The 12,814-nt window shown below is 48.1% G+C and overlaps 1 protein-coding gene across 5 annotated transcripts in view; it reads left to right on the top strand.

Annotated features, from left to right (window-relative positions):
* Positions 1 to 12,289, top strand: part of SPATA20 (spermatogenesis associated 20) — a 53,883-nt gene extending 41,594 nt beyond the window's left edge. For all 5 annotated transcript variants that reach the window (XM_080993733.1, XM_080993737.1, XM_080993736.1 and 2 more), the window contains exon 16: positions 11,975 to 12,289. In XM_080993733.1, coding sequence (XP_080849859.1) covers positions 11,975 to 12,145 — 171 coding nt within the window. In that variant the 3' untranslated portion in view covers positions 12,146 to 12,289. The remainder of the gene's footprint in view (positions 1 to 11,974) is intronic.
* The last annotated feature ends 525 nt before the right edge of the window (positions 12,290 to 12,814 follow it).

Raw genomic sequence — 12,814 nt, 5'->3', positions numbered from 1 at the left:
AATCATCATAAGAATACAATTGGATCAGACCAATGGTCCCTCTAATCCAGTATGCTGTCTCCTGATGTGGCCAACCAGATGAGCCCAAGAAGCCTGCAAGCAGAGCAAAATGTAGACAAGTCATCTCCACCTTCTTCTCTCCCCTCCCACAACCCCCTCAACATTCCTCAGAAGTGCATAGTTCAATCATTGCCAACAGAGGGAAAAATACAGATGCCACGAACTCTTCGTTTCCCAGTTTTTGTAGTAATTTGGTGTAGCGGCCAAGAATACCAGCATTGGGACCATCCTCAGTAATAGCACAAGAAAAGATAGAACCAGGGCACAGATTCCTTCAGGCGAAGAGGAAACTAGTTCTAACTGATCTGGGTAAAGGCTTGGCTCAGAATGGAATCCCCCAGGATTTTCACGCACATCACAAACTCAGCCCCGTGTCTGGCCTCTTCACTGCGGATTTCATTTTGTGGGAATTCAGCAGCCTAAAGGACACAACAACAGTTGGGTACCAAGTCACGATGTTGCTAACTGCCCACGTGCCACCAGGTAGCCACGTTGGCCTGAATTTCAATGTTCAAGTACGAAGAGTGTAAACAAAAATACTGGGAATGGGATGGCATTCGGGAGTGATGCTCGGGCTCACGAGCAATCAAAGTGAGCAACTGGAACTACAGAATGGGGCAGTTTGAAAGTATTTGAGGCCTGCTGAGAACTTTGGCCGGCTTAGCATTACAGAATATCACAGGGTGGTGACCCCAAAACAGGTTTTTTCTGCCATTGCCCCCTGCACTCTGGAATGCCCTTCCCTCTGTGTCAGGGAACTGCCATCAGCTGAGAGGCGAGAGGTGGAAGGGCAGTTGTGTTACAGGGAACCTCCGAAAGTCTTGCGAAGCAGTTCCTCCTCTGGCGAGGAGGAAAGCCCCATCTCTAGCGGGGAGGAGGTGGTGGGACCAGAGCCTCAACACTGACCCTGAGCAAGTCAGAGAGGAGGGAAGTACCCCTTTGCCAGCACCCACTCTGCGCAGTAGGTTTCAGCGCAGGGAGGGGAGGAGAAGGTTGGGGGTCACACGACTGTTATGCTGGGGGAGGTACAAGGACCGACCACTCCCACATTCTGCTAGCGACTGAGCCAGACATGAACTTGCGGCACTCTTCACTGTAAATAGTTTGCACTAATAATAAAGCCTGGAAAAGACAGGTCGGAGTCTTGCCTGTTTGCTCTCGAGCAATCACACCACTATCTGACACTCTGCCTTATGCGAAACACCCCCCAGAAGTTGCTTCAGACATCTTGTAAAGTCTTATGTTATTGCCCGGGCTTTCCCTGACCCATAGAATTGGATGCTCTTATTTCTAGATCTCTGGTGTTTTTAAAATCTCTGTTCTTATAATACTGTTTTTTTACGACTGCATTTATGGTTGCACTAACTTAGAGATTTTAAAGGTTAAGCGGTTGAGAAATGCCTTTAAATATATAAATAAACGAGCTGAGCTGTCCCGCTATTCCAGTGTCATTAGGCACTACCCTCTCTGGGATAGGTGACTGAGCACTTTCTAGCAAAGCCTGTGAACGAAAGTGGGTGAAAGTGTAACCTGAGGCAAGGGAACGGCATAAAAAGAGAGGTTGCACAGCAACAGCTGTTGTTGCCCAGTCTAGGAAGAACTGATCCTCCTTTTGTGCACAGGCTGCGGTGCAAATTTAGGAAGATGTCTTCATTTTCTTTTTGCAGCTCCATTGATCTTTTTATTTTCCTTTTCTTGCATGTGATGAGGCAGCCCTGACTCACTTCCCCCCGGAGATGGGCTTGCTTGTGTAGGCAAGTCTAACAGATATATATCAGCATGTTACTTGACATCCTTACTTGCACCGTAGGAGCAAGGTGCTGGTGGCTAAGCCTGCCCGGGTGAATGTAATTGATTTGGTCATTATAGTAATTAATGCCTCACCAAACAATGTAGCAGCATCCTGCTTGGAGTGGAAAGAAAACAGTCAATTCTAAGGTGGAAAGGAGAAGTCAACTTTGCTTCAGACATCTGTGTTGGAAAGATGACTGGGCTTTTTTTCCTACGCTGGGACAGCATGGGAGGTGGAACTGCATGGCACACCTCAGCCTTGTGTCCTCAAAGCCCAGCTGTTGCATCTCCTCTGCAGATTGGGAGCAGGAAGGGATGACGTCCGCCAGTGAAGTGGCAGGTGCAAAGTGAGCACTGAGCCTTTTTGTCACCTGAGATGGTGGTTTTCTGCCCCTACCTGCATACTTCATTAAAATTGCACTCATCGGGCCCCCAATTGGCAGATGGGGAGGCATGCCCAGGCTTTGAAGTGAAATACAATTTGTTATTCCACTCCCTTGGGACTGCCAGAGGTCTTCCTGACCAGGGGTGCAGCTCTCTATCCTTTTGACGTGCTGGGTGCGGATGGTCTAAGCCCAGGGTTTCTAGATGTCATGCAAAAAAATATTTGGGACAGAAATGTTGGTGTCGGGGACTTCACGACTTCTCCAGCTTGAGAAAAATGCAAAATCAATGAAAACAATTAAAATGGAGGCTCAAGTGGCCTCAGCAGCATGAAGTGCCTTCCATTGGCTTGAGCTGGTGGCCCAGCTATGTCCCTATCTGGCCTGAGATAGCCTAATTTCTGTTGTCTGTTCCTTGGTAGTCTGTAGGTTGGATTACTGCAGTACACGGGGCTGAAACCTCAGCTGGTGCAGAACTCAGTAGCCCGGTTGCTGACAAAACAAAAGAAGCCTGACACGTCAAAAGAAACATGTATTATACATATAGAAGAGTCAAGCCCCATGCTGTACTATATTTTTGCAGTATGGATTTTTAAACATATTTAAGATCCACATATTTTTACACAGTCATATGCACTGTTGTATGTATTTGTTTATGCGGCAGGTTACTTTAGGAAACCTGTAGCGTACACGTGTATATTATCTGAATAATAAAGCCACTTCCGCCTTAAGGAGGAGGTGGGGTTGCGGGCTTCACGGCCCCTCCACATGACCAAGGGGTGGGAGGCCAGCCCCTGCATGATTGGGGGATTCCCGGCTGCGTCACCCCCTGGCCAGCCAATCGGGTTGCTCTGGGGGTGTGGCCTGCCCCTTAAAGGCAGGACGCAGCCGGGGATCTCCGTCTTTGTCTGCTTCCAGCTGCTCCGGTTTTCCCCACCCTCCCACCCTTCAAGGTTTTCTTTCCTTGACCTTGCTATGGACCTTGGTTGGTCGCCGTTGAGGGGCCTGGTAGGAATTTTTCCACTTGGCAAATTGGCACCAGCCACTTGGTTTTTGCCTACCTCGTAGCAAATCGTCACAACTTCCTGGGTATTGGCAGTTAGGCATTGGTATTGTTCTGTAGATGGAAGAGGGGAGGTAGCGCCATCACCTGCCCCACTTATTGAAGGGTAGTCTGTTAAAGAATTCTGGGGGGCGTAGCCCTGTCCGAAGCCTAGGGAGGTTAGGGCCTAAGGCACGCCCCCTATCGGTGACCCCAGGGGAGCTCCTAGTTGATGTTCATCAGCAGGACTCCCCCTACTGGTGGTTAACCCTTCCCAGACTTCAATCGGAAGGGCTGGAGTCAGATATAGTCAGTTAGGTCCAATGTCTAAACCAATACTGCTCATCACCTGTAACTAATAAAGGTGTGGCCTTTTTTAGCCCATTAACCTTAATAATTGTGTCATGTGTCATTATTCTACCAGGGGCGGGCAGGAACTTGCCACGCAATGCATATTGCATGTGAGAATGGTTTGTATTTTTAGTGGAACTGGTGGTGGTGTGTGCTTGCTTCCCATTTAGATTCAGGAGTTAGATGGGAATTAGGAAAAAAAAATCCATGCAGATAAGCTTAACCGAGATTTTTAGGCAGTTCCATTCCTATCTCTTTCTCCTAGCTTGGGCCCCTCTGCTCTGATTTCTGGGCTCAGCCCTTGATGCCTGGCTCATCTCCGATAGCTGCCTACTCCTGAGCCTTGGCAGAAAACGGCATGTTTTGTTTTCCTTGAAAAGTGCCTCATGTTTGGGGTGATTTTTGACATCATTTGTAAGACAGATGCGTCTTGCTTGGCTGTGCTGCTCTCCTCGCTGCCATTCTTCCCTCTCCTTTTCCCTCACAGCCCCATGACCTCGCTTGCCACCATCCTAATGGTCACGGTGACCCAAGCCCATGATGATCTCATGGACACTGGTGAACAAAACCACTCGGGTCACCCGACACCACAACCAATCAGATTAAAGGTCGGCGTGACAGCAAACGAAGCTGAGGTCTGTGAGGGCAAAGAAGAATGAAAATGGCGCTGAGGAGAAGCCGCCGCCAAGGGAATAAAAATGTGCTGAACAACATTGAAACAACGTGAATAATCTGTCAGAGGATTTCTTTCCTCTCTGCACACAATAATTTGCTTTGCTGCGTGGCTTTGCTACTTCAAAAGTGCATATTGAAACTAGGGGGAGTTCAGTGCCTCTCTATTCCAGATGTGATGTGTCCTTCCGAATGACAGGATTTGAGGGGGTCCCACTGTTGGAAAGGGAAGGCAGTGCCACATCCCATTCTGACACAAAAATGAAAAAGGCAGGCGGTGGGCAGCTTCAGGCTGGAGTTTGCTTTCTGGTTTATTATTCCCTGCCCTGCTAATGGCCTATGGGTAATTATGAAGGATTTCATTATCTCCTTTGTCCACCAAGTGCTAATGCTCTGGCTTTCCTTTATCCTGCCTGAGCAAGAGGACCTCAGGGAGGCTGCAAAAAAAATGAATTAATGAATTTCTGATTGGACATGAATTGGTAATTAATCACCCCTGGAATTCAAGATAAAGCCAATGAGAGAGAGTGACAGTTTATAAAAAAAAGAAAAGAAAGACAAACACGGCCAGTTTGTGCAGGGTGGGGATGTGTGTGCCTGTTATCACTCTTGAAGATGCTCTGAATGCACCAGGGAGGTCATGTGGGCGAAACAGGTGGAATCTTTATGAAGTTTCCTCTTCCTGGTTTAGGTGGATCCAAGTACAATAAAATAGATAGTCTGTGTTGTAAGTAGGAGAATCCTTTGGGGGAGTGATGAAGGGGACTCTGCCACTTCCCAAGGAGTAGATGTAACTGACAGCCATCATGAGCCAGGAATTTGCCAACATATGGAGGGGGGATAGTGGGAAAGCAAAGGGTGAGTGGCAGGGGGAGCCACTGAAGGCATTGGAGCTCATCTAGGGCATCTTTGGGATGCTGGGGAATGTTTATTTGTACGAAGTAACATTTTCTGGCGTGCAGTTGACCAGGCACTTATGGTCAGGAATGCTGCCTTATTCAGAAGCTGCATCAGGTTTTATGCATGCTAGATGCTGGCTGAAATTGAAAGGCATTTTGACATAGATAATAGATATGGGTTGAGGCGACATATGCAATTGCCGACTTGGGAAGCGAAGGGTTGCAGTCTTACCTGTAAACAAATGTTGCACGTTTCAAGGCACTTGCTGCAACCAAGTGGGAAATGAATTAGTATTAAGGGTGCCTTGGCACATGCAAGCGTGGCGATGTTTGGACGAGACCTGTTTGGTGGCTTCCCTGAATGGCTTTCCCAGACAGGGGAAAGTTAACAGCTCCATGTCAGACACTGGGTGCACTGGATTGGCCCCTCTGATGGCAACTAACTTCCCAGGCTAGGAAGATTATGGGCTCTGGTGTGGATGTTCCAGCTGAAACAGTCCATAATCACCTCTGACTAGCATTCCCAGTGGCTCAGGAAGTTGGTGTCTCTTCCATAAGATCCCAGTTTGAGCTCAGCAGTGCATCACAGATATGACATATTTGCCTTTCCCCCAGGGTGCTGATGTGGGGAATACTGTTTATAGGAGGTTTGGGTACCCTCTGTTTAATACCCTCCATGTGTATGAGAGTGTGTGCACATGGTCTCGCTTTCACACAGTCCAGAGAAACCTTTTTTCTCTTTCTATGTGACTGATAATGTGATAATTTCACCACACTGATGATTTCACCCTTTCCTGTTCATTTCCTTCTTCCCTTATAAATCAATCACTCTGTGTGTGTGTGTGTGTGTGTGTGTGTGAGAGAGAGAGAGAGAGAGAGAGAGAGAGAGAGAGAAGGGTCGATTGTCCTGTAATGACAGAAGTATTTAGTGTATCTTCAACCCTGTTTCATTACAGCACACCCTGCCCTGTTTTACACCTTGAACAAAGGTAGACGATCCTTGCTCTTGACAAGCTTCATCCCCAATGCACTTTCCATTAACGCCCAGGACCCAGGGGAGCTAATAATAATTTCTGTATTGTAAAAATTAATTAGTGCTGCAGCCATTCATTTCTCAGGCATGATTAGAGCGTTCCTAACAGGGGTGACCCAATGCGACAGGAGCTGCTGCAGCTTTGATCTGGCCTAGAAAACACCCCAAGAGCCCACTTTGAAATGTTTGTGGAGAGAAAAATCAGAACAGGAAGAAGGACGCTGGGGCATTTTCCAGGAGCGAAACGAATATAATGAAAAGGAGGCCCTAAACAGAATGAGGACTGGCAAGCAGAGGAGAGCCTTGCGCTAAGGAAAGGGCGTTTAGATAGGCAGTCAGGTGTAGCCAAGTTACAGTGCACATATAATGACAAGGGAAAAGATGGGGGAGGAAAACAACTAGGCATTTAAAAGGTAAGGGAGAAAAATGCAAGAGGTGAACAGGCTAGCAATTGTTAGTTTCTGTTTGCCACTGAGCAGTGTTTTGGAGTCACAAGGCTCTGTTTACATTCCAGAGACATTCCAGGCTGTTGGAAGTCTCACGGAAGACGGGAGACGGATGTGACATTACTGGTTAATGTTCTTTTGTTTGTTTCAGTTGCTCTCTGCTTTCATAGAGAAAGGATGTTTCTTTTCTGTCTGCGTAGTGAGAAATAAAACTCTTTAGCCATGTAGCCATAAATCTCATCACTTCCCTGTGCTGGAAACTCTGCTGAATGGGAATGTGCCTGAGGCTTCATCAAATTATCGTCGGAGGCGATTCCGAAGGACTCGACCAGAGGAAGATGAGCTTTATCAGCTCGACGGAACGCAGATTCCGACAGGAATGTGCATAGGGATTGGATGCTTAAGAAAGGGCCTTAAGAGACACACACACAGATAGCAAAGGGGTGGAGTCCAACCTTAGCAAAGAAGGTGACAATATCAGTTCTAAAGGCAAGGCTGAGAATGGACACTGAGGCCACAACCCTGGCTGCTGTCACAGACAGAGCAGTACAGTGGCATAATATCACAATAATGCCAGTCCTTCCATGCTACCATGCATGTCTCAAAGGCTAGTAGTGGGGAGGATGTGGTTTGGGTGAATGACACAGTGTGGAGCCTCCAGGTTTCATGCACATCAAAGCGCTTTAAGTCTTAGCAATAGCCCAACTATTTCTTGAAATGCTGGGAACAGGAGACTGTAGAAGAGAGAATGAAGATGTCCGGGTGCCTGTTTCGTGGGGGGGGGGGACCTCTTTGTGTGAAGAAAAAGAGGGAAGGGGCTACCACACCTGGTGGGGCAGCTTGTCTGCCCACTTCCCACTCTGCACTGGCATGCTTGACACCCTCTGGCCAATCAGCTACTGATGCAGACTGAGAAGGTGCATCTTCCCTTTGGACCACTATGGGCTTATATTACAACAGGCCCAACTAGGAGGCAACTAGCACTTCTCCTGTCTCCCCACCTGACTATGGGCAATAAGGCCCTGGGTATCAAAAGGAAAGGTTCTGCTCCTGGTCATCCTGAGCATCTCTGTACAATAGAATACCAAGAGCAATTTTTAAGAGGTTGGGAGAAGCAAGGCAGTCCATTTTGAACACATTCCAAGGAAAACCTAATCTATCAGCTATAATAGTTTAATGGAACCTCCATGTTCAGAGAAAGTTGCCAGGGATATACAGATGGGAAGAGGTGATTCTTGCTTGTGGGTTTCCTGGAGGCTTCTGGCCGGATGCACTTGCTGCATCCTCAGTCTGTTCCAGCAAGGTTCTTCCTATTCTGGAGCCACCTGTGTGATGCTCACAAGCACCAGTGGGCCCACTAGTACTTTCTGTGCCACCCATGAAAGGTCTGCATAAACACCCCTTGAAAAAAAATCCTGCAATCCCCTGTTCACTGTTCCTGCTCAGTTTCTGTTTGGACAGGTTCGGCTTTTCATATATATATATATATCCATTTTTTATATTTACATGCAAGGCAACACCTTAAACATGCCCACATTTCATTGGATGCCAGGAATGGGGGACCCGTGCTTCCTTCCATTCTGAACCTCTATTCTCTCTGTGAGTGAGCATGGCATTGACTGGTGCCTCCCCTCCCACCCCCGGCTGATGTTGAGGAGGGGATGCCTGAGCTATTTTGTGGTCATTTTTTGGGCTCTTTTTGATGTGGCAGACGTTGTGTGTTATGCCATTCCCCTATACAGTGGTACCTCGGGTTACAGATGCATCAGGTTACAGATTCTTCAGGTTACAGACTCCACTAACCCAGAAATAGTACCTCGGGTTAAGAATTTTGCTTCAGGATGAGAACAGAAATCGCGCGGCGGCAGCAGGAGGCCCCATTAGCTAAAGTGGTACCTCAGGTTAAGAACAGTTTCAGGTTAAGAACGGACCTCTGGAACAAATTAAGTTCTTAACCCGAAGTACCACTGTAACAGTGATGTCGTGTTATGCCACACCCCCATGGCAGACATTCCTCAAATTGACATGTGTGCCCACTGGCCCAAAAGGGTTGATGTCCCCTCTTCTAAAGTGTCAGCCGTTTCTCCTCAATCTGTTCTGGGTGCTTTTAAGTGGTGGGGGTGGGGGGTGGGGGGAGGCAGGCCCAGAGTTGCTCAAAAGTCCCTGTCAATCACTTCCAGTGTTCAACAGTCATAATGCCTCAGCGAGAGCTGCTGTGATGGGCTTCTGTGCTGAAGGCAGCATGAGAGGTGACACAGGCATTTTGAGTGAATGAGAAAAAACCTAGTGATACAAAGCCGACACATTCAAGGCATAGTTACAGGTAGGTAGCCATGTTGGTCTGCCATAGTTGGGGGGGGGGAAATCCTTCCAGTAGCACCTTAGAGACCAACTAAGTTTGTTATTGGTATGAGCTTCCGTGTGCATGCACACTTCTTCAGATACACTGAAACATTCAAAGCATGGGTGAGAAAAAGCCGATTCAAGGCCTCATCATCCCCTCCCTGTTCCCCCGGAGGATGCTTCAGGTGGACCAAGTTCTTAGGAGCTTTCTATTTCAGTTTGGCTCTCGTGTGGCTGGTGCCAGCCTCCATTTCATCGTGGGATCTCCCTGTTCTCCATTTATGTGATCAGTGAGTTCTGACCCTCTGGGAGCTACACATTCAGGATGCGTCAGGAAAGGCCCCCTCCACATATGCTCAGCTCCTCTACCCAATTGGGAACCCTACTTGGTGCGCACAGCCCCTTTCACTAATGCTAAATGTGCAGCTGTGCGGGGAGCATGACCCAGGCTTGCATTGGTGTGGGAAGGACCCACCGGCCACACTTGTACCTCGTCACATGCCATTGAATGCACGGCAGGGTTCATCTGGACATTTCCCCATGCAACTAATTTGTGTCAGACTCATTCTTTGGGTGGAGAGAGAGAGAGAGAGAGAGAGAGAGAAGGGCCTGCTATTTAGCCACTTGTGCCAGCCTGACATTCAGCTCCTCGCATGATCTTGCTGCAATCTGGCACCAAGGGAGCAGTGCTGGCTAGAATTTGGGCTAGGCCTGGGCTCAAGCTCCAGATCCTACGTGCAGGAAGCTGGCATGCTGTAAAAGTGATTAATGCAGTTTGAGTTCAATTAGAGCGGCGTGTTTGAAGCCTGCTGGGCAAGCGGGGGTGGCAGCAGCATGATTCTGTTGATCACAGCTTAGTTGTGGCACAGATGGGGCTGAACGGGGAGAGGGTGGCAGGAGGAGGGGAGGGGAAAACACAGGCTCTCTTCCCCGCAAACGGCCTCACAGCGCACTGCGCAGCCCCAAGTCCCCAGTGACAAGGAGTTGGACAAGGAGAGACTTGCTTAAATAAGTCGCACCTGCACAGCTCCTCATGTCCAGGACACACACGAGCCAGTCGGGATGCTGTGGGCTTGTTTACGCAGCCAGGCTGCTGGGTTGTTAACGGAAGGTGTCATTTCTGGTTTGCTATTCAGGGTAACAGTTTCTCCCCGGGCTTCATTTCACGAATCTCGGTTTGTCACCACGGATCTGGGTGTGACAAACTCAGGGTGGGCTCCTGTCCTCGGTACCTTAGGCAAGAGACAGGTGTAACACACCTTGGATAGTCTGTATTACAAATAGGATATTCTGCTCCTCCACATTTCTTCGCAGCAGGCTTGGTAGAGAGACTGTAGTATTGCTTACGCTGCGTATTCCCCTGAGTTGTCAACAGGACAGAGGGAGAAGCTGCTGATTCTTCCATGTTTTCTTTTCATGCAATGTCAGAATTTTTCCAGAATGACTGGAAAGGATCTAGAAGGAATCTGATCAAAACGCCTGCACAGAGAGGCAGGACCCACCATCCCAAATACAGTGGTACGTTGGGTTACATACGCTTCAGGTTGTATACGCTTCAGGTTACAGACCCCGCTAACCCAGAAATAGTATCTCGGGTTAAGAACTTTGCTTCAGGATGAGAACAGAAATCGTGCTCCGGCGGCGCAGCGGCAGCAGGAGGCCCCATTAGCTAAAGTGGTGCTTCAGGTTAAGAACAGTTTCAGGTTAAGAACAGACCTCTGGAACGAATTAAGTACTTAACCCGAGGTACCACTGTATTCTTATCGGAGTTGCTTACACACAAGCTGTTCAGTCTGGAGTTACCATCCTTGGTTCACTTAGATTTTATGCAGAATCCATATGCATTCCAGTGTTTTCTGTGTTCCTGCTCTCTGCGTATATGATTTTAGGCTACTGTTTTCACTTGCAGCACCAGCCTGTTGGGTGTCTGCAGCCAAATCACAACTGAGACCTTTTAGGGCTGCTCAGTATTTAAGTAGAAGTTTCCTCCTAGTGGCTTCTGCCTCCAATTGCTTTCTGTTCAGCACATCCTTCGCCCCATAATTACTTCTTGTTCCCTTGGTGGGGGGTGGGGGGAAGCAGGCTTTAATTACTGGCTTTTATTTTTCCGGTCACTTTTTTAACTGTAAAAGGGCGTAATTTTGCAATTCAGAAAAAGAAAGGAAAATAATGAAAGGAAACCAGTCATTTAAGTCCCCGTCCCCCCAAAAATAGACTGACCAAGTGGCAGTTAATCAGTGATGTTGCAAGCAGGGAGCTTGGAATTAAAGTTGAAGGGGACATTTGCTGAATGGGGACAACTTCTGAGTAAACGTTATAGACAGAGCTTAGCAATGGAGATGGCATTTTGGATAATATAGCACTACATGGTCTTGTGGAATGGCCACCTTAATTGTGCTTCCAGCTGATTTTGAGCCCTAGTTTGCCAGCAACCCAGACAAATCCATATAATCAAGATTATAATGTGTCACAAGCAGGAGAGGCCAAGGTGTGCCATTCCAGAGATACCGATGGAGCAAAGGAAAAACGCCCCGGAGAGTTAATTTCTAAACATATATTTTAAAAATATCTATATGGTGCTTTTCTTGGCAAAGCCCAAGCAAAGCAACTTACAAGCAATAAAAACTACAAGTATGAAAAAACCCCCAATATTGCTAAACCTTAGAATAAAACAAATTTGCGAAGTTGAAAACAAACCCAGACATCCAGTAATATTTAACTTAGTTGACCCAGATGGCTCCCAGAAGCCACATGTGCTGCACATGTCAGAAAACTGCAGGCGGGGCAGGAGGAATGGGAGGACCGATGGAATGAGCCACCAGTTTAACCCTGGGTCTCTGAAACATTGCTGGATATTTGAGCAAGGCCCCGGTGCCTGGGAAAGGGAGCAGGTTGTATCGTCTTTAACACTCACTTTAGCCTGTGTGTCTTCCTCGTTGTCTCTCCCATTTCAGGTGCTGATTCTTGCTGATGGGGACACCAAGGGGTTCCTGTACCGTCACCTTGGCTTCCTCTCCTCTCTGGAGAAGAAAGATGGAAAAGCCACAGCTTACCTTTGCGAGAACTTTGCCTGCTCCTTGCCCGTCACCTCCAGCCAGGAGCTACGCCGCCTGCTGCTGCCCTGAGCTGCTTCCCCTGGTGGCCCTTGCGCTTCAATGGACATGAGAAGAGAGAGCCCCCTTGGACCTCGCAATAAAGTCTCCTTTGAATAAAGCCAGGTTGAATAAAGGCAGGTTGGGCCCACTTCAACCCGCCTGTTTCCATTTGAATAGCAGCTTCCTCCCATGTTCAGTAGTGGTCAAGTTTGTTTGCCATTAGGGGCAACCAGTTCGCAGAGCTGGGGACCCTTGTGGGTCGCCCAGCGGTTGTTGGATTCCAACTCCCATCAGCCCCAGCCAGTGGGTCAGGGATGATGGGAGCTGGATCCAGCAGCATCTAGTGGTCCACAGCCTCTCCTCACCTGCAGGGTTATTTTTAGACTTGCAGAGGAAGCTCAGCAAGGCCCTAACTTTCCTCACAGCTCAGGTTATGATGGGCAAAGGGCCGTCTTGCCAGTGAGACTGTTTTAGGCACTGTTGTGGAACAACACTCACTGTATATTTTGTTAAGCTACTTTGAAGATGGAGGCCTGACCTTGCACATGCTAGTGTGGATGGGTGAAGTAAAGCACATGGTCCAAGATTCCAAATGGTGTACATGGTACAATTAGAGGAGACTACATGGCTGCATAGGGATGCGGGTGGCGCTGTGGGTTAAACCACAGAGCCTAGGACTTGCCAATCAGAAGGTTGGCA

Source organism: Podarcis pityusensis (genome assembly GCF_964106645.2).
Source record: "Podarcis pityusensis genome assembly, chromosome: 2".
In the NCBI taxonomy this organism is placed as follows: domain Eukaryota; kingdom Metazoa; phylum Chordata; class Lepidosauria; order Squamata; family Lacertidae; genus Podarcis; species Podarcis pityusensis.
This window is presented reverse-complemented; position numbering and strand designations above follow the sequence as displayed.